This window comes from Podarcis cretensis, assembly GCF_951804945.1.
Source record: "Podarcis cretensis genome assembly, chromosome: 3".
In the NCBI taxonomy this organism is placed as follows: Eukaryota; Metazoa; Chordata; class Lepidosauria; order Squamata; family Lacertidae; genus Podarcis; species Podarcis cretensis.
In genome coordinates this window covers 69,135,472-69,156,640 of record NC_137172.1, presented here as the reverse complement: position 1 = coordinate 69,156,640, position 21,169 = coordinate 69,135,472, and the positions used below count along the sequence as shown (strand labels likewise).

General features: G+C 42.3%; 1 protein-coding gene across 1 annotated transcript; it reads left to right on the top strand.

Moving 5' to 3' along the window:
• Positions 1-1,344: 1,344 nt before the first annotated feature.
• On the top strand, positions 1,345-19,154 carry SMPDL3A (sphingomyelin phosphodiesterase acid like 3A). Its single transcript, XM_079970804.1, has 8 exons — positions 1,345-2,116; positions 5,836-6,049; positions 6,701-6,845; positions 7,549-7,645; positions 11,067-11,245; positions 12,133-12,313; positions 15,135-15,259; positions 18,310-19,154. Exons 1-8 carry the CDS (start codon positions 2,005-2,007, stop codon positions 18,625-18,627), a joined length of 1,371 nt encoding a protein of 456 aa, XP_079826930.1. The 5' UTR covers positions 1,345-2,004; the 3' UTR covers positions 18,628-19,154.
• Positions 19,155-21,169: the final 2,015 nt, after the last annotated feature.

Here is a 21,169-nt window from a genome sequence, read left to right as displayed (position 1 = left end):
GAAACCACAGTCTCTCTGCTTCAGCCCCACAACTGTAATATAGGGATAATAGTGAGCTACCTTTCAGGGTTGTTGTAACGATTACTGAGATAATGTGAACTGCTGTCAAAATTCTATAGAGCTACATAGAATACTAGGTAAAAAGGTAAGTTAAAGGACCTGTGGACAGTTAAATCCAGTCAAAGGTGACTATGGGGTTGCAGTGCTCATCTCGCTTCAGGCCGAGGGAGCTAGTGTTTGTCCACAGACAGCTTCCGGGGTCACGTGGCCAGCATGACTGAACCGCTTCGGGTGCAATGGAACACCGTGACAGAAACCAGAGTGCATGGAAATGCTGTTTACCTTTCTGTGGCAGCGGTACCCATTTATCTACTTGCACTAGTGTGCTTTCAAACTGCTAGGTTGCATGGATCCAAACTGCCAAACTTTTGATGAGCAAGCCCAAGAGGCTCAGTGGTTTAGACCACAGCACCACCCGCTCCACTAAGCACCCAGGCACTGCAGTAAATAATGAGGAAGTGTTCATGCCTGTAGATAGAATTAAAAATATTTCCAGGCTGCTCTCCTATCTAGCACTATATTTGGCAGTGGGTCCTACACAGGGAGCTGCCGCTGCTAGTGTACTGGGAATGTCCAATGTATGGATGGAATCAATGCTGGAGTGTCCATGACAATAGCATTTAACAATAGCATTAAGCAGGAAGTTCTGTCAGCACTAGTTTTCAGAAACTGCAGCCCCAGTACAGATGTAGAATCATGATGTATGTGTGTGAATCTATGCAAGACTGTAACTTATTTGTGTAACCTCATAATACTCTTCTTCAGAGCTTGCAATGTTTTGTGACTGCAGTATGGTAATACACATTGTGTTTGTAATCCATTAATACAGCTCACATCACTGCTGTCTGGCTTGTGAGTTTAAAACAGATGACTGCCTTTCCCAGACCTCCCATTCCCAGGGATGTGAGAACAAGGTTGTTAACTTCATCTCCATGGAAAAAGCCATCATTCGAGTGGTGTTAATTTCCATGGCAACTGATTTATGGTGGTACCAAGCAAAAGAAAAAAGACGGATTAGGTTAAAGGTGGGGAGGAAAGAAAAAAATGGTTGGAAAGGATTCTGACATATATACTATGTTTAAATGATAAATAAATATTTGACAACGCAGTCTCTTCCGTTGTGTGATATTCTTCACACACACTACAAACATACTGTACTTCAATTCTCCCTTCCCTTCTTTTAACTACACACTTCATGTTATGCATCACAACTTTACTGACTTGCAACTTCTTATGTAATCGATAACTGTGAATATCTAAGGACAAGAACATGTTGCTACTTGCCATATCTTTTGGGATGCAGAGAAATTAGGCTGGCTAGCTGCTTAAAGATGCAAAACTCATGTAAAACACAAACAAGGGAAACTATGTATTTCGCGTGTAAAGTTTACGCAACATGTGAGCCCCTGGAGACCAATTAATCAGCAGGCAAAACGAAAGGAGAAGTGCTCCTCCCGAGTTAGCACGAAGGTTACGCTTCCTCAATCGAGGCAGGCAAAAAGTGATGAAGTGGATCATTGCCTTCCATGGAAATGCGGGCAAGAGACGGGGGTCGGGCAGCTACACCTGTTGGGTATCTGCGGCAGGTGGAGCCCTTCGAGGAGCTGGGAAAGAGAGAGGTGGCTTTTGCCGACGCTTTGCATTTCCGCCACGCCGCTTCAGGATGCCTTTCCCCGCTTCCTGATTTACGAGGCGTCGGCTGGCTCCGTTCCAAGCTCCTCGGAGCAGGCCGAGCCGCCTCGAGAAGCAACCGCCTTTCCTGGAAAGGGCTTGAGAAAAAGAAACTCCGGCTGCTCCTTCCCCAGCGAAGGGAAGCGAGCCAGGCTTCTCCGCGAGCCTCGCCGAAGGGGAAAAGCCAGCTTGGGAAGGGGAGCCGAGTGTTGCGCTGCCGCAAAGCCCTCGCCTTCCTCCTTCCGCGGGGTTGCAGGAGAGGCCCAGCCGAGCATGGGAGGGCGGCGCGGCTCTCGCGGCCTGGCCCTGTGGGGACTTCTGCTGTGCGGCTCGCTGCGGGACCTGGCCAGCGCCGCCCCGGCCTGCGCGGCGCCCTCGGACGCGGGTGAGTCGGGCTGAAGCCGAGCGCGGCCTTGAGTCAAGCTGGGAGCTGCCAGCCGTGTCGTAGGAGCGGCGACCAAACAAGGCGCCCCCCTCCTTCCCGCCAGAACAGAAAAGTAGGTCGAGGGGCCGCTCCAGTTGGAGGCGAGACAGGGCTGTCCGGCTGGCGCTGGGGAGGCTGGCGCGAAAGCGCCGAGGGAGGAGCGCCTTCTTCCCCCGGGCTCAGCGGCAACTCAGCGCCGCAAGGCTTCCACCTCGCCATTTGCACTCACCTCGGGCAAAGAGCGCACGCTTGCATCGAGGACTCCTCGTAGCAGCGCGTTTTATTGTGCCTCGAGACAGCATTGCGCAGAAGGCGTTAGCAAATTAATACTGATGGTTATGGTTATGGTTTATTGCTATAATAATAATAATGATGATGATGATGATGATGATGGTGAAGGCAGGTGGTGATAACAGTTCTACATGTTGAATTCAGTGAGCATTGCTGACAGGTTAGTAGGCAGAGGATTTCAGCCATCCATCCAGTGTTGCAGGAGCCTGCTGCAAGTTGCTGCCATATGGAAACTGGCAACAGCAAGGAAGTACTGTCAGACAATCCGGATGGAGCTGATAGAGAAAATATTCCTGTAACTTAGGGTGAAAGAGTGTCAGATAAAGCGTTGGCTGCATGACGGAGACCCCATTACTGATTTCATTATTTCACAGGTGTTGCATACGGAACTATGTACATAACCAAGGGGCTGGGTCACATCAAAAGTCTTGCCTAGTTCAGCATTGTGGCTCTTAAAAGTGGCCAGTCAGATGTCCTTGTGGCATTCATAAGCGAGGGCACCCAAAAAGAGCCTGCTGGATCAGGCCCAGTCGCCCACCTAGTCCAGCATCCTGTTCTTACATGCACCTTAAGTGGTGCTGAATCCAAAGTGGACACAATCTTGCCCAAAATTGGTGCTGATGATGGATGTGCTTCTCTACTAATAGCAAAGATGGTGGGACAGACTCACAGGGGTGCTGCCTCTGGGGCTTCTGCTGTCTGGTGCAATAGCTGCACCCTGTCCCATGGCCTGGCTCTGTGTGTTGCCATAGAGACAAATGAGTGGGCATTCCTCCCTCACCTGGCTGGATGTCATGTTGTCCTATGGGTGAGAAAATAACTGGCCAGGGGGAGCTGCTCTGGATTCAGTGACTGAAGTTGTGATAGGAGCGACAGAGTAGTTTGACTTGCTATGTATGCTGAATCCAAAGCTATGGCTTTGGGGGACCCTACTAGAAAACTAAGATCTTCTGGCATATCAATGTTGCAAGCCCTTCCACCCTGTTCTCAGGTTGTATATACTTGTAAATAAAACCATATATCCTAAAGACACTACAGTCTCCACTTTTGTTCCAAGGAAACTGAACCTTCAGTAAGCACTGGAACCCTGGAATCTCTGTTTCTTGGAGATTGGGGTGCACACAACAATACTTTGCAGTGAGTTTGGGAGCAGAGCTTGAGTTTGGGAGCAGAGCTTGAGTTTGGGAAAATAGGAAAGAGGAAGAGAGGTAATTGATATGCTCAAGCCACTGCCCTGGCAGCTTAAGGGAAGTATCGTGAAGGAGGGATTAGAGTCGGGAGAGTGCTTTCCTGTCTCTAGAACTTCATACCCCACAATATTTTTTCTCAGTACAGGGACTTAGACTCAATGACCTTTATGTCCCTTGCATCCCAATAATTCGATGGTTCTATTATTTCATGTCCTCAAGTAGCTTTTACAGTACTATCTGGGACTGTTGTTACAAATAGAACATAACACATGCCAAGCAAATAACTACCTGAAGTACAAAGTAAGTAAATGGATATCTTTTAATTAAATCAGTCTCCATTGTTGAAAGTATGCAAGCTTTTGAGTCTATTGAACTAATCAAGAATTCTGAACTTTTCTCATTATTACATTCCCTTTTGTGATGTCATTCCCAAAGAGCTGAGCAGTGTGCAACTGTTTCCTCTTTTTCCAACAGGTTGCATAATTTCTTATCCTTCTCTATTCTGAAAACAAATAAATCCCAATGTGTAGCAATAAGAGAGCTGGTTGTGTTCTATGCTGTATTGACGTCACCTTGGCTTGGATCCAAATCTGCAATAGCAAAACTCTGCTTGTAATGAGACTTTCCCAACGTCCGCCCTCCTAAAAAGTTTCCCCTGATGATTGGCAAAACCTCAATAAAATGGTGTTTGATGTGGTGCATAGGAGAGAGTAATTGGTTGAAATTGGAAAGCCCTTTTACATGAGTAGAAGTGCCTTCTGCTAACAAGCACCATTGGATCCTTTTCTTTTTCTTTTGGTCTCAAAGCACAGTCTAATCCTTAAACTGTGAGCAAAGGCAGTTCCTCATTTTCTGTGTGATTTACTTTCCCCATTATTTCTAGAAGTGGCATGTTTGCATGTTCTTCTGACTCATGTTCTCAGATCCATACCACTGAGACAGTATTGATAAAATTTCTTAAGATTGGCCTGAAAAACCCAATTGCCCTGAATAAAGAATGATAACACTCAAAATGTATTGGACATCAATCTGGTTTGACTAACTGTTCCATTGCTCCTTTTGATATTTGTCTCTTCAACTTTTTGTAATTACACAATTACTTCTGAGGAAGAAATTTAGTTCTCAGAGATTTGCTGCTGTTGCGTCTTCGTCTTCGTCTTCTTCTTTTTAAAAAAGCTCATAAATTTAGGGTTCTGATCCAGTGTTGTTGCAAACTCCATGTAAATCACTTCACCATCTGTATGCCATTTTCAGAACTATACGGTAAATTGTTTCATTAAATTTAAGAGACTTGCCTATTTAAAAAGTGAGAACCAACCGAAAGGTACCAACCGAAAGTATTGCTTAGTGTTAGAATAAACATTTATTAAATTCCATATTTTTTCAGATCTATGTTTTGGTTAGTCCACTACCTATGCACAAGTGTTTGTGGTATGTTTCAATTTGTCTACTGTCTTGACCTTTGCCTGATCAGAGTGGCTTTCTAGGCAGGAAATTGTTGTCAACAATTGCCATTCCTGGTCAGTTATTTCATAGCCATTGATGGAGAAAATAAACCTTAGTTGCTGTCACCTTTTAAATCTTTTTAAAAAACACAGTTGTGTAGCTGCACAGCTGTGCTTCATGAAGTGCCACAGATTACTTTCCATTTTTTATCTCCCCATGCCCTGGAAGTTATGGGATCCAAAAAATCCCCCAAAACACTGCCAACTATGAAGCAGCCTTCCATTGTAATCACTGCCATGTGGCAAGGAGTTCCTTGATTAATTTAAGAGGAAGAAAACACTATAGTACAGTGTGTAAAAGCACCAAGAGCACGCCCATTTATAAAAACAAACAACATAAGTAAACCTAGGATTACTTTCAGAATTGTTGTGATACAATAGTTCATATCTTTCATTCAGAAAGTTCTGTAAATCCAGACAAGAGTTAAAAGAAAAAAGCCTAATGTTTATAGTGAAAGCTTAAAATTCTGCAGGAGTTGATGATTCAGACTTTGTCCTCACCAGGGAAAAACTTTCTGGTCAAATGAATAAATAATTTCTAGGTACTGACCAAGGTGATGAACAGTAACCCTTAATGGGAACATGGAGTCATAATGGGAGTTTCAGGATTTTTCAGTAGCAGTATTTTTTTACATTTTGCTAAGTAAATGTACATCTAATTCTCATTTTTTTCTTCTCTTTTGTCTGGAAACAGGCCAGTTCTGGCACATCTCCGATTTACACTTGGACCCCACCTACCACATTACAAGTAATCACACTCAGGTTTGTGCCTCTTCCAAAGGAGTGAATGCCTCAAACCCTGGCCCATTTGGAGATTTCATGTGTGATTCACCATATCGGCTTATTTTATCAGCTTTTCAGCACATGAAGGATTCTGGTCAACAGGCATCCTTCATGATATGGACAGGGTAAGTAAGAAAGACACTAGTATTTCTGATGTAAAGCTAATGAAAGGTTAGAGCAAATGTATTTGGCCATTTCATAGCCTTATTTTAACTTATGGGATTAACTTTAAGCGCCAAGTTACACATTTTATTTGACTTCTGAAGCCTTGATTGACTTGTCCCTGGGCTCAGCATGCAGGCAAGTGGAATGGGGGGGGGGGAGCCCAGATAGATCCTGTTTTTTGGGACCCGGGATTACAGTCTGGCTGACAGGAAATGTATGCTACATCCTGGGGTTTTTTTTCTCTTCATATTGGCAGATTCTCCAGTACGCACAAATGGGAGGGATAGTAATATTGCTTCCTGTAGGTTAGACAGATTGCAGGTTACAAGGACTGAAGATTGTGTGCATTGAAGCCCAAAATGTCCTTTGAAGGGCCTGCAGTTTCTTTTAACTTTGGTTAGTCATAAAGCAATTTATGTAACACATGAAAACATTTCATGCTTAATTAATTTCTTTGAAACTGTTTGAGTACGTTAATTATAACTTTAATCACTCTCAATATGCAGTACTGAAGTACTTTTAGAGTACTACAGAGAAACTAATGTTTGATTTCAAAAATAATTACACAACAACCAAGTTGAGTTTTTTCTTTTTCTTTGCTTTTCTTAAAGAGACAGCCCTCCACATGTTCCTGTAAAAGAACTCTCCACAAAAATTGTCATTGACATTATTGGTAACATGACTTCTACCATAAGAAGTTTCTTTCCAGATCTCCAAGTTTTCCCTGCATTGGGAAATCATGACTATTGGCCACAGGTAAGACAAATTCTTCAAGAGAGTGAATAATTTGGCAACCTGATCCTATGTTTCTATACTCCTTGGAGGTTGTGGGTGCAAGTATAACTTAGCTGGGCACTATCTGCCTTTGATTAGTAGTCCGCATTATAAAAGATGGCTTAACAATACAACAATGCACATTTGCTTTGAAGAAAGTGCTGCTGAGTTCATTGAGACATACTCTTAAGTCAGTGTAAATAGTATTACAGCCTAATGTTTGTACATCTCTTAAGTCAGGAAAATCCTGTTGCCCCAGAATGAATTGCTCATAGAAACACAGTGTGTTTCAGTTCTAAAGTACAGAGGAGCAAGCAGTTGGATAAAGTGTGTTGTAACGATATGGAGTTAACTGCTTATGGTTGAATTCTTACCTGTTTCAAATACATTTGTCACTATTTGAGGATTCAGATGTTTAGGGTTTTTGTTCTTAAAAGCATCTCATGCACCTATATGAGAATGTGACCTGATCTACCTGTAGTGCAAAATGAGGTGGGGTAACTCTGAGACGATAAAATCAACAATGCTATTTCAGAATGTAGGTGGGGGTATAGAATGATACTCTCCTTTCATCCAATGTAGAGTTTGGGGTACATTCTTGGTACATATCCAAACTGAAAAGCTAAGATTTGGACAAATAATGATTAGTAAAGCATATTCTTAAGGGGATGTCTGTATTTTAAAGAATCAGTTGCCTGCATCTGTCAGTGAAGTTTACAATGCTGTAGCGGATTTCTGGAAACCTTGGCTTACGGATGAAGCAGTCAGCACCTTGAGAACAGGTAGGATGGATAGTAAAACAGCACACATTTGCTAGGTCCGCTGTCTTTATTTGGCCATGCTGGATATGGGTGAAATTGACATGGTAAAATTTCTAATATTGGGTTCTTATTGCAAGTGAAAATGTTTCATATTTCAGGGCACTTTCTGTCCCTGAATCGCCAAGGCCCAATCATTCTACTGATTTACTAAACATTAAAGTTATATGTGACAACACCCACGATGTTGTATATTTTGTACTGTATATCCTTGATAGTTTGCATAGGCGTTTCTCAGAGTTTAAAGTGTTTCTAAGTGTTTAAAGTCAATGTTAAGGATGTTGTTTACAGGAACAGAATGGTGTGATACAAGATATAACCCTCCTCTTTGTTGTTGTTGTTGTTTAGTCGTTTAGTTGTGTCCGACTCTTCGTGACCCCATGGACCAGAGCACGCCAGGCACTCCTGTCTTCCACCGCCTCCCACAGTTTGGTCAGGCTCATGTTTGTAGCTTCAAGAACACTGTCCAACCATCTTGTCCTCTGTCGTCCCCTTCTCCTTGTGCCCTCCATCTTTCCCAACATCAGGGTCTTTTCCAGGGAGTCTAGTCTTCTCATGAGGTGGCCAAAGTACTGGAGCCTCAACTTCACAATCTGTCCTTCCAGTGAGCACTCAGGGCTGATTTCCTTAAGAATGGATACGTTTGATCTTCTTGCAGTCCATGAGACTCTCAAGAGTCTCCTCCAGCATCATAATTCAAAAGCATCAATTCTTCAGCGATCAGCCTTCTTGATGGTCCAGCTCTCACTTCCATACAACACTACTGGGAAAACCATAGCTTTAACTATACGGACCTTTGTTGGCAAGGTGATGTCTCTGCTTTTTAAGATGCTGTCTAGGTTTGTCATCGCCTTTCTCCCAAGGAGCAGGCGTCTTTTAATTTCGTGACTGCTGTCACCATTTGCAGTGATCATGGAGCCCAAGAAAGTAAAATCTCTCACTGCCTCCATTTCTTCCCCTTCTATTTGCCAGGAAGTGATGGGACCAGTGGCCATGACCTCGTTTTTTTGATGTTGAGCTTCAGACCATATTTTGCACTCCCCTCTTTTACCCTCATTAAAAGCTTCTTTAATTCCTCCTCACTTTCTGCCATCAAGGTTGTGTCATCTGCATATCTGAGGTTGTTGATATTTTTTCCGGCGATCTTAATTCCGGTTTGGGATTCATCCAGCCCAGCCTTTCGCATGATGAATTCTGCATATAAGTTAAATAAGCAGGGAGACAATATACAGCCTTGCCGTACTCCTTTCCCAATTTTGAACCAATCAGTTGTTTCATATCCAGTTCTAACTGTAGCTTCTTGTCCCACATAGAGATTTCTCAGGAGACAGATGAGGTGATCAGGCACTCCCATTTCTTTAAGAACTTGCCATAGTTTGCTGTGGTCGACACAGTCAAAGGCTTTTGCATAGTCAATGAAGCAGAAGTAGATGTCTTTCTGGAACTCTCTAGCTTTCTCCATAATCCAGTGCATGTTTGCAATTTGTTCTCTGGTTCCTCTGTCCCTTCAAAATCCAGCTTGCTCTTTGGGAGTTCTCAGTCCCAGTGGCGCAGGGGGGGCCGGCCGCACCGGGCGCACCATCTGGGGGGGGCGCTCGCACTCGCAGCTCTCTGCCCCTACTGGGTTAGGGGGCGCAAATTACTTGCCTTGCCCCGGGTGCTGACAACCCACGCTACGCCACTGCTCAGTCCACATACTGCTTAAGCCTTCCTTGTAGAATTTTAAGCATAACCTTGCTAGCGTGTGAAATGAGTGCAATTGTGCGGTAGTTGGAGCATTCTTTGGCACTGCCCTTCTTTGGGATTGGGATGTAGACTGATCTTCTCCAATCCTCTGGCCACTGCTGAGTTTTCCAAATTTGCTGGCGTACTGAGTGTAGCACCTTGACAGCATCATCGTTTAAAATTTTAAATAGTTCAGCTGGAATATCATCACTTCCACTGGCCTTGTTATTAGCAGTGCTTTTTAAGGCCCATTTGACTTCACTCTCCAGGATGTCTGGCTCAAGGTCAGCAACCACACTACCTGGGGTGTGAGAGACATCCATTTCTTTCTGGTATAATTCCTCTGTGTATTCTTGCCACCTCTTCTTTATGTCTTCTGCTTCTGTTAGGTCCTTTCCACTCTTGTCTTTTGTGCCTTTCATATCTCCAATTTTCTTGAACAGATCTCTGGCTTTTCCCATTCTATTGTTTTCCTCTATACAAATGATCAAACAATAGTTTATTACATAAATATTCAAGCAGTGATCATAGAATTGTAGAGCTGAAATGGACCACAAGGCTTATCTAGTCCAGTGCCTTGCAATGCATTGTAACGAAGCCAAATAATTGAGGTCATCATTTATTTTTCCCTTGGTTAACAGTTTGCAAATAGTTAGCATGATATCTAGAGTTAAACTGTTCTATTTTTGCTCTGAGATAAGCAGGAGCTACAACCTGCTTATATAATCAGCAAGCAAATAAATTTCCAAATCTATTGTAGCCTCTTAAGAATTTGAAAATGGAAAAAGGGGTTTTCCCTTGAATTTGATCCTTATTTTGCACATTAAAATTCAGGAAGTAAAATGGAGACCTGTAAATCAAATTTTAGGTTAATTTTTTTTCCCAGCAAATGTACAGAATATTAGAAATATGCAGAATTCTTAAATGTTAAAGATGTTAGAATTCCTGCTCCATGATTGCAGTTGTGGGATTTTAATCTATCACATGATGGTGTATGTTTCGACTCCATAAAGTGGGAAGTGACGGAGACAGGATGTTTGTGTTACTGTGTTCTGTGAAGTGGGACTATGGTCCTTTGTTCTTTTTCTCTTTGCTGTCTGATGCTAGAGAGACAGAGGGAGCCATGTTGCAGTGCTCTATGTGTGTTTATATGTAAATAAAGTAGATTAGCCAAAATGCTGAGTTGCTGAGGTCTGTTATGCAAGCTGCGAAGACTCTGCAGATCCCTAAGTGTGCCGATGTCTGTTGGCATCGGTCGCTGTGATGTTCGGGCTGAAGAAAGCTTTTGAAGCTCCCAAACGATCGGCCAGGAGGGAGAGAACATGCCAGTCAGGCATGTGTCTCTGCCAGGGTCCTACTCGAGTGTAGAATGAGCTCCTGACAAAAGATGCAGAAATTATATTCCATTACTCCTGTTTACCCTTTATTAATTATCCCATTGGAATTATATCCATGGGACATCTTGAAGAATGGTATTACCCAACAGGAATATGTATGTTAGATTTAGGCCCATAGAAAAGATACTGCATTTAATTTGCAAGCCAATTCTTAGATAATTCTGTCCTATTCTATTCTACCTGACTGGAGAAGACAACCAAAAATCGGTGGAACTTATCCATAGTAAATTAAAGACATACATCTTCTCTCCACCCTCCCCTAGGTGGTTTTTACACACAAACAATTCAGTCCAACATGACTGCACAACCTCTTAGGATAATTAGTTTAAATACCATCTTATACTACCCTCCCAACACTATGACTCTGAATATGACTGATCCAGCAAACCAGTTTGCATGGCTGGAACGTGTATTAGAGACGGCACATCAAAACAAGGAAAAGGTAAGGATTTTTTAATAAAAAAAGTAATATGAATGAGAAAAGGGTAACTATTTGTTTCAAGAAAGTTTGCAGTTGGTGGGACCTTTGAGCAAGGTAGGTATGTCCCCTGAACTTCCACTGCTCTGAGTAGAAAGCATACTAAACTTGTATCAGTTAATCCAGGGGAACTCCTAACTTTGGTAATAAGGGAGCACCCCAAAGGCCACCCATACACAATGCTAAAGTATGAGGACACTCTTACTCAGTCTGGTATGCTGCCAAAAGTATTCAGAGTGCCAAATACCAGGTCCCACCAAATAGTTTGGTCTGCCAAATGCCAAGAGTTGGAGTTGCTTTAATCAGTAAATGTGAATGGGTTGAAAGCATGCGAGCTTTTCTGTGTGTGCTTGAGCCTGGAGCAGGTATAGTCATGAAGTTTGGAGTGTCATCTAATTCTTCATGGTGCTTATGTCTATACTGGGATCATTAGTTCAAGGCTTCTAACTCCTAAATACATCAGTTGTTGTGGCCAAAAAAGGAAGAGACTAATTAAGATAAGTCCTACCTGAAATACTACAAATGCTGTTTGAATGCAAGACTTCTTGTAACAAAGGTTTGTGCAGTTAATAGGAAATAAGTTGTAACTCATGCCTCTAGTCAATGGCATTGTAGAACTTTGGTTTATTCGACCTGTACTCTATATCCTCCAAGCTTGTAAGCCTTTATGCCTGTTTCACAAACTATGACTTCATTCTTGGTAGGGGGGAAAGTGTTTACCTTTCAGAAAGCAACGAATGGAAAAGTGAGATTATAAGCAATTTCTTTCACGTCAACATTATAGTATACACCTAATGTATTTGATGTAATATTAAAATGCTTTTTCTGATATGTATATTCTTATCCCCTAGGTTTATGTGATAGGACATGTGCCAGTAGGTTATTTGCCTTTCTCTCAAAATACCACTGCCATAAGAGAACACTACAATGAGAGGTTGATAGAAATATTTCGCCGGTATAGCAGCGTAATTGCTGGGCAGTTTTTTGGACACACTCATCGAGACAGCATCATGGTTCTTCTAGATGAAAAGGGTAATGATGTTTGCAGATGACAGCTTTCTTGGCTGGTGACACAGATTACACAGTAATGGGAGATCTTTTTTATGGTGCTTTGGGGATAGGCAAAGGCCATATTCTCTAATGGGATAAATCAGAGTTAACCCATACGATGCCATTCATATGTTGTCAGGTTGCAACTCCCATCAGCCCCAGCTAGTGTGGTCAGGGAGGATGGGCGCTACAGTTCAGTAACATGGAAGGCACCACAAAACTTGGCCCTGCAGTTGCCAGCTTGAATCCACCTTCTCCTTCATACCCTTGCTTCATGATTTTTGTACATTCTTACCCTTCCTAAATCTATCGATTCTATTTAAAACTATCACAAATAACGTCGCAGAAACTAATTCCACTTTGAAGAAATAGATGGTTAAAAACAAAGGGGCAAAACCAACCACATTGAGTAAATGCATCCCAACAACTTTAAAATTCACACTGGTATTATTACAATCAGTACTTTTCTAAGTACCGAATCGTGTTTTGCAAATGGTTTGGCTTGTGCTTTATTTTCAAATAGGAGCCATAACAGCTCTTTTGTTAGGTTCGCACTTCATCATAAGACAATAGCAGATCCTATACAAAAATCTTTCCTTCCTGTTTCTTCAGAGACAGTCGCAAATTACACTGGCCAGTTCCCACCCATTGTAGAATTTGTCAAAAGGGAATGTTCTCAAGCTTGTTAGATACACTCAGTTTTTCTGTGTGTTTCCTGCATCTTTACTAGGTCTCTGTCTGTACTGGGCTCCCTGCTGCTTCAGAGTTACCGGTAATTAAGACAGGAACAGAGAGTGAAGATAGAAGGAGAGAGGAGTCTTCTAACCCATAATAATCTGTAAAATGTAGCCAACATCCAACTTTCAAGATTATATGCAGTATTATATATTCTTCTCTAAAGTTGTTTCAGATTGAACAAAGAAACTTGCAGCAGCAGGAAGCATTAAAATCTAAGAAACACCACCTAAATATTGTATCCCTTTAAACATCATGGCCTAAACAAACTATAAGCATATTGGCTTAGTGTTGCATTTGCTGGTTCGGACATCATGCTAAACCAAGGCACGTTGTGGTTTAAATGAACAAATCACACAGTGTTATTTGCAAAGGCAGTTGAGATAAGGCACTATATTGAGTTTCCAATAGTGATATAATCATTTGGTCAATTGATTAAAAAGCAGGTGCTTAACCAACTGGATGTTCTTTAATTTGATGTCAATCCCAATACAGTGGTACCTCAGGTTACATACGCTTCAGGTTACAGACTCCACTAACCCAGAAATAGTACCTCGGATTAAGAACTTTGCTTCAGGATGAGAACAGAAATTGCACAGCAGTGGCGGCGCAGCGGCAGCAGGAGGCCCCATTAGCTAAAGTGGTGCTTCAGGTTAAGAACAGTTTCAGGTTAAGAACAGACCTCCGGAACAAACTAAGTACTTAACCCGAGGTACCACTGTAGTAGCATCCCAAAATGACATAAAAAATAAGCAAGTTCAGTGTCTGTATTGTAGAAGATCCACATTTGAGACATGCTGGCATTCATTCCAATTGATGACAGTCTGCTTCAGTTGCCTATGGCTTAGAAGGGAAAGCAAAATCGTTTCACCCAGAAAAGCAGAGCATGTACTGATTTTTTTTATATATAGTGATAACCTATCCTCTTCATTTAATCTGGTATCTGTAGATGTAAACCAGTATGCTTGTGTAACCTGAACAACAGCAGGTTTTTGAAGCATCCAAAATCCTTTTGCTTGTTGATAATTGGTGAGCAATTAAATCTTTAGTCCTGGAATCTGGAACTGGAGAGCCTCTGGTTGTTCAACTACAAATCCCATTATCCCTGGGCACTAACCGTGCTGGTTGGGACTGATACAAGTTGGACTCCAACACCATCCCTTCTTTAGCTGATTAATTCAGTTAATTGATATGCAGCCAAATCCTACCCATGTTTACTTGGAAGTAAGCCTGACTAGTTCCCATGGAACATACTGCCAAGTAAGTATATGACAGGTTCCAAAAGCTTTGAACCAATCTAGTTAATAATGCCTGGAAATTTCCACATGTTAAGTAGAAATACAAGTAATTTAATGATGTGAATGCTGATGCAATTTGACTTTTTTAAAAAAAGCAGTCCGTGTATTCTTTATGGACAAACTCAGTGTAAATAATTTTTTAAAACCCTAAGTAGTCAAATTGAATTGTGTTTTTCTTTTTGGACAACTGTGCAGTATAAATTTGTGTATGTTTACTTAGAAGTAAGTCCCACATGTGACTGACTCTCTAGTAAACGTGTTTAAATTTTCAGCCTAAATTCATCTGAAGAAGTCTTGCTTTTACAAAGCTTTCTTAAGCATGGCTTTTGTAGAGATACCTTGACAGAGGATTACCCAGAATCAGATCAAGACAAGGGTCATAAAAGTTGCTTAGGTGCACACAAGGGGCTTTCAGTGGCTTTTTAAGTCTTTTTTTACTCTGAACAGTAGACACCCTCCCAATTTCAAAACTGTGTTCATTGTTATTTAAATCTATCCATTGCCCAAAAATGTGAAATCTCCAAAATAAGTTTTACTTCAGGGAGTTGGCATAACTTTAATGATTGGCAAGCATTGATGGCTGCATCAGAAATTGTGGCAAGGGATTCCCATGTGTGGTTATTGCATAAAGATTTTTAATAATGTGCCGGTGGAAGAGCAGGACACAAAGTACATGTCCTAAAGTAGTGAACATATGTGTAAGTTTAAACATTGCCACTTATTAAAACCTTTCTCCATTTCCCCAAACCCTTTGTTTTGTAATCGTTCAGAAAAGCCAGTAAACTCCTTGTTTGTGGCACCTGCTGTGACGCCAGTGAAGGCCGTATTTCAGGTAGACTCAAACAATCCTGGAGTGAGATTATATCAGTATGACCCTCTTTCTTATAATCTACTGGTAAGTAAAAAAACAAAAATAAATCAGGTGTCCTGGAAAGTAAAAATTTAATGTGATGGGTTTTGTGATTAGTTTTTCAGCTAACACTAACTTCCGTGGTTAGTGGTAAAGCCATTTGTGCTTCCTAAATAGTCATTTTCCATGTTTCCATAATTGTGTATCAATGTTTAACGTATATGAATGGAATTGAAACCAGTAGCTAGAAATGTATGAAGAAGTATGGGGAAACGTCTGTACATTTTGTATCCTTACCTGTCTCCCAAGTTTCACATGCTTTAGAATTCCCTTGTTCCTCCCTTCTTCCCCAGTGATTGCACAGTTATCTATTTATTACACGTTTTTCTCCAAAGAGCTCAGTTGCTCCTCTCCCCACTCTCCATTGTTAACTTAACAACAACTTTGTTGAGGTAGGCTGAGGGATTGTGGTTGCTTAAAGGTCACTCAATGAGCTTTTTTGCCAAGTAGGGATATAAACCCAGATCTCTCTAGCCCTAGTCTGGCACCCTAACCTCTACCCCACACTTGTTAGAAATAAGCTACTGTTCTCTTTGCTAATCCTACAAATGGTCTTCTCTTTCATTCAGTGGTGCAGTTTAGACTCTGGACTTAATGGTCTTATGCCCCCTACATCCCTCTTTAGATGGCAGTGCAAATTACTCCACTTACATTAAAACTTGGTAATCCATCTCTGCTGTATTTGTGGGTCCTCCTGCTCATTCTGCTGCGTGTGGCCCTGGACTCCTGCCCTGAAGGCTCCACTGCTTTTTTCTTCATTCTGCCTTGGTTTCTCAAACTGTTTTCATTTGCAGGAAAGGAAGAGCAGCAATCAATATGAGGCAGCTCTGCAAAGAGGAAGAGGAGGGGTTGGGGTTGGGGAGAACACGCCTTATTCAAATGTTATTTGTAGTAATTTATTGAGGGAGGTGTAAATCACAGTTCTGCCGGAAGCATTATCCAAAGCGGTGTACATTAATGAACCCTATTATCGCTAAAAACAATGGGATAAAACAAGCCACAGACCAGGATGAGGATGCAAGCTGTAATTAAAGCAGCCAATAAATCTGCAGGGCTTGCTTGTTAGCAGGCATTTACCAGTTGCTGAAAGACCCATAACGCAAGGACCACCAGACAAGCATTTCCATAGTTTGGAATGTGTCGCCAGAGAGACCGGGAGAATTTGGTTCCACACCTTCACTTTTAAAAAGGAGGACACAGAGCAGGCCTGCCCCAGTGGATCTGAGAACATGGGAATAGATGTATGGGAGGAAGAGACCCTCCCTAAGGTGTGCAGAACTAGAGCATTTGGAGCTTTAAAGGTCAGCAACTAGGCCTGGAAACAAAACATGCCATTGAGCTAGAACTAGAACAGTAAATGACATGTTCCCACACATTTTTCACTGGCTGTTGCTGCAGAATCCTCTTCAAAGGCAGGCCCATGTCGACCACATTGCAGTGACCCAAACAGATGATTGCTGAAGCATAGATAACTGAGGCCCACTTTCTGTTTGAGAGAAGGAGTTGGAGTCAGCTCCTCAGCCTAAGCTGGAGAAAGTAGCACTCCTGATCACTGACACCATGTAAGAACCTAATACTAAAGTGAGATCCATGGGCATACCAGACTCTCAGCCAGCCTCTGCCAAGCTAGTGCCCTCCCATCAGTATCGGCCAGAATGGGCTGGCTGGGGCTGATGGAAATAGTACCCCAGACCAAGAAGGTGCCAGTTTGACAAAGACTGCTCTAAGCATTGTCCTTCATGTGGTGTCTTCATATGGGAATGCCACATTCCCTTCCTGTTTTGGGCTGTCGCAAGGTCATGATGCTTGTTCTGTCTGGATTCAGTTTCAGTTTGTTATCCATCTTCCAGCACATAAATACAACAGGGCAATTGTTCAGGAAATCCATTGTTGTTCCTGGATTTGCTGGGAAAGGAAAGCTCATGCTGGATGCTGAGTGACGCAGCACTCCATGCTGTCAAAGAGCTCTCTCAGCAGTTGCCTGTAGATGTTAAAAGTCTTGGGGCCAAGATACAACCCTTTGGTATCTCTGGTTCTGTTGGGTTTATCAGCTGCCTGTCAGGTGGGAGTGAAGCCTCCTGCAGAGCAGTGTCCTTAACTCCCAGCAGTCTCAAGTAGCACAGAGATATCTGATTATATAGTATCAAATGCCACTGAAAGGTTTAGGAGACTGAACAAAGGTATAACTCTTTCTATTCCAGACACAGGTAATAGACTGGAGCAGCTAAGGTGCTTTCAGTCTCAAACCCTTTTCTGAACTTCTATAATATGGGTCTAGAAAATATTTATCATTCAAGAGGTTTTGTTGGTCTGGTACTTTCTGGTCGAGGAAGGCAAATTTATACTGTACTATATATGTTCAGATCAACTATCTCAAATGAATATATTTTTTTTTAAATCACGAGAAGGTGGATTGCAGCATCTCTTAAGCTTATTGGCACCATCCTCATCTCTACTAGTATGTGAGAAGCCAGCACCATGAACTATTGGGTTCTGAGACCTTTATCAATCATGCACATTTGCATAGTTTCACTTCTTTTGCCCAGATTATTCTACCATAATGGAGAGAGAAAAAGAGTCCTGAAATCCTACTACACCAATAAAAATCTACTTGGCCAACAGGCATTGGCCTTGCACACATTCAAATATAATTTTGCACTAATGTGGTGCAAAAAAGTTGAAGGTTTCGTTCGCAAGAGGCTATTTTGTGCTCAGTTCCACACTCATGGGACACAGAGAGTAATGGGTTATGTTGGTGTGAATTTTCCTTGAGCTGGATATATTGTTTGTCTTATCTGCAGGCCATGCCCAAGAGTGTTGTTTTTGTCTCTTTTCTTCCCATCCGTTCCCTTCCCCCAGTATTAGCATATGACAGAAACTGAGCTATATATGAGTCCACGTCTTGTGGTGGGACATGACCTTTCTCTTCAGTTGTGAATAATAGGCAGTGACGGCTTCTTAATCAATACATCACTCTAGAAGTTTAATGAAGCAGTGGATACAATTGTGCACTTTTTGTTTCCATTTAATTCCAGGATCTTTGGCAGTTCTACTTGAACCTCACAGAAGCCAATGTGAAAAATGAATCAGTCTGGAAACTTGAGTATGTTATGACCAAAGCTTATGGAATCAAGGACTTAACGCCAGAAAGCTTGTATGAAATGGCAAATCAACTTAGTGTACCTCACAGCAAATTGTTCCAAAATTATTACAGCCACTACTTTGTGAGTTACGATGATCCAAGCTTGTTCTGTGACGAGCACTGTAGGATCACCCAACTCTGTGCAATTCAATATTTAGACCTCACCTCTTACACTGATTGTATCGAACATAAAGGCAAATTACATGGGTAAAAAGTAGCGCTCACGCTAAAGAATTGTGTCCTCTAGGGCCTGGTTCTGATGTAGCAACTTTAACCGTTGTTTCTTCAGCTGTGAACTAGTGTGGTGTCTACCCACTCCAACCCACTTCTCTCTTCCTTAGTTTTCCATTGCAAATGAACTGCTCTTGGTTTTATATCCTGGTTACCAAGCCATGATTAAACCACAGTTTCTCAGTTGAAATGTAGCAGGAAATGGTGGTTTCAACTAAACAGAATGGAAACACTGAAGCTAACATGCATTGGGGGGAAACGCACAGGCACAACATTAGTTTTTGGTGCAATAAACCATGGTTTATATAAGCAGAGGTCATTACTGCTGTATTGAGCCTAAATAAAGTCCAAATAATATTTTGCCAAATTAATTTTGCCTGCAAATTACCATATTTTTCACCCTATAGGACGCACTTTTCCCCCTCCAAAAATGAAGGGGAAATCTGGGTGCGTCCTATGGGGCGAATGCAGGCTTTTGCTGAAGCTTGGAGAGCGAGAGGAGTCGGTGCGCACCGACCACTCTTGCTCTCCAGGCTTCAGGAAGACATCCGCAGCCTAGGCAGCCCTGCGGGAGTTACCGCAGGGCTGTCTAGGCTGCGGATAGCAGCCTGCTTCCCGGAGCGCCGGGCGCGCTGAAAGCAGAGCGCCCAGCGCTTCGGGAACACATCCGCAGCCTAGGCAGCCCTGCGGGAGTTCCCCGCAGGGCTCCCCACGCTGCGGATAGCAGCCTGCCGCCCGGCGCGAGCAGCACCCTAAAGCAGAGCGCCCCTCATGCCGGGCAGACATCCGCAGTGTGGGGAGCCCTGCAGGAGTTCCCCGCAGGGCTCCCCACGCTGCAGATAGCAGCCTGCCGCCCGGCGCAAGCAATGCCCTGAAGCAGAGCGCCCCTCGCGCCGGGCAGACACCAGCCAGCCCCACAAGCTCAAGGGACAGCAGGGAGGCGCAGCGCCGCCATCCCGCTGTTCCTCGACCTGGTTAGGTTTCCCCGACCTGGTTTTGGGGGGGAAATAAAGGAAAAAATTTTTTCCTTTATTCTCCCCCCCCCAAAAAAAAAACTAGGTGCGTCCTATGGGACGGAGCGTCCTATGGGATGAAAAATACGGTAATCAAATGGAATGTTGTAGAAAGAAACCAGGTATTTCATCAACTGAAAGGGGTGGGATGGTGTGCTTCCCTGAGCTTTTAAAGCTTAGCTGTTTCTTCAATGAACTCCTGCAGTGTATGCAAACACACAAAATATCTCATTCAAGTGACTGTAAGCGTATATAGCTGCATCTTGCAAGCCTTTTAGAGAATTTTTCTTGAATGTATGATTCATTTTAAAATATTTTTAGAGATATTTATATGGAAATTGTACAATTTGTATCGTAAAATTAATAAATAATATGGCTTGATCCTAAGCATAATTTACTTCTATTGCACACAGGCTTGCAGAAATTAATTGCTGGTGTACTAGCTCAGGGACTTTCACAATCTTATTTTTCATTGTGTTAAAATAAAACTTGCTCATTCCAAGTAGATCTGCTAAAAATGTGTGTGTGTAAATGTTTGGGTGTTTATAAAAGAAGATCTATAAGAGAAGCTCCAGTGGAGAAGATGGGGACAAGTTACATATTTTTGTTAGCAGATCAGTAATTTCACTTTTGAGTTATTTGGGAACTTTCTGGTGGATGCCATCTGTCAGTTTTTGTTTTGTCAATAAAGTCTAGTACTTATCACCACTATTTGTCTCAGTTCCTCAGGCTCCCTGTGAAAAGTTGGTTAAAGCACATGGTCTATCTTATATCTTCCCCTGTGAAGACAGGTGGAAAACATTTATTCAGTTTCTTTGCAATCTCTGTTAGCACATCTTTGACTCCCTTGTCATCCAAAAGCCCAACTGCCTCTCTAGTCCTGTTCCTGCTACTAATGTATTTAAATATTTTTTTGGATCTTGGTCTTCATGTTTTTAGCAATGTGTTCCTCAAATTCTTTTGTTTAGCATCCCTTTTTGCCTGCTTGCATTTCACTGGAAATTACTGAACTATACAGATCAGTGATGACAATTCAGGATAAAGCAGCAGTTCCCTTTGGGCCTATTTGTACTATGGAGAAATCAGCTTCCTACATACCTGGGAACACATGCCTGAGTGTCATTTCTGTACTGCAAGGCACATTAGAAATGAGTAACTAGTGCTGGATGTTCCAGCATTAGTGAAACGGCAACAGAATAGGAATCTGTTCCATTTATTTTTATTCAAAAGTAAAATTACAAACTACTTAAAAAAAACAACACTGAGAAGGAGTAGATGCTGTAATGCCTGAGTAGCTACATCACTAACATAGTTGTAGCATGGGCACAGATTTAATTTGCCACCAGGGCTTCTTAGGAACTCTGCGCTAATCCTTCAAATGGCCATGCAAGAATGCAGTGAATTAGAAGAATCTTTAAGCAGGCTGTTGTATTCACTCTATGCTCTTAAGATTCAAATCACTTCTACAGCAGAATGCTCTCATTCATTGAAAACTGATGCAGATTTCCT

Bases quoted from the DNA above. Each gene is read 5' to 3' on its own strand.
- SMPDL3A (XM_079970804.1), top strand. From the start codon at position 2,005: ATGGGAGGGCGGCGCGGCTCTCGCGGCCTGGCCCTGTGGGGACTTCTG. The intron at 6,846-7,548 runs GTAAGACAAATT...TGTATTTTAAAG, and splicing joins ATCATGACTATTGGCCACAG to AATCAGTTGCCTGCATCTGT. The intron at 15,260-18,309 runs GTAAGTAAAAAA...ATTTAATTCCAG, and splicing joins CTCTTTCTTATAATCTACTG to GATCTTTGGCAGTTCTACTT.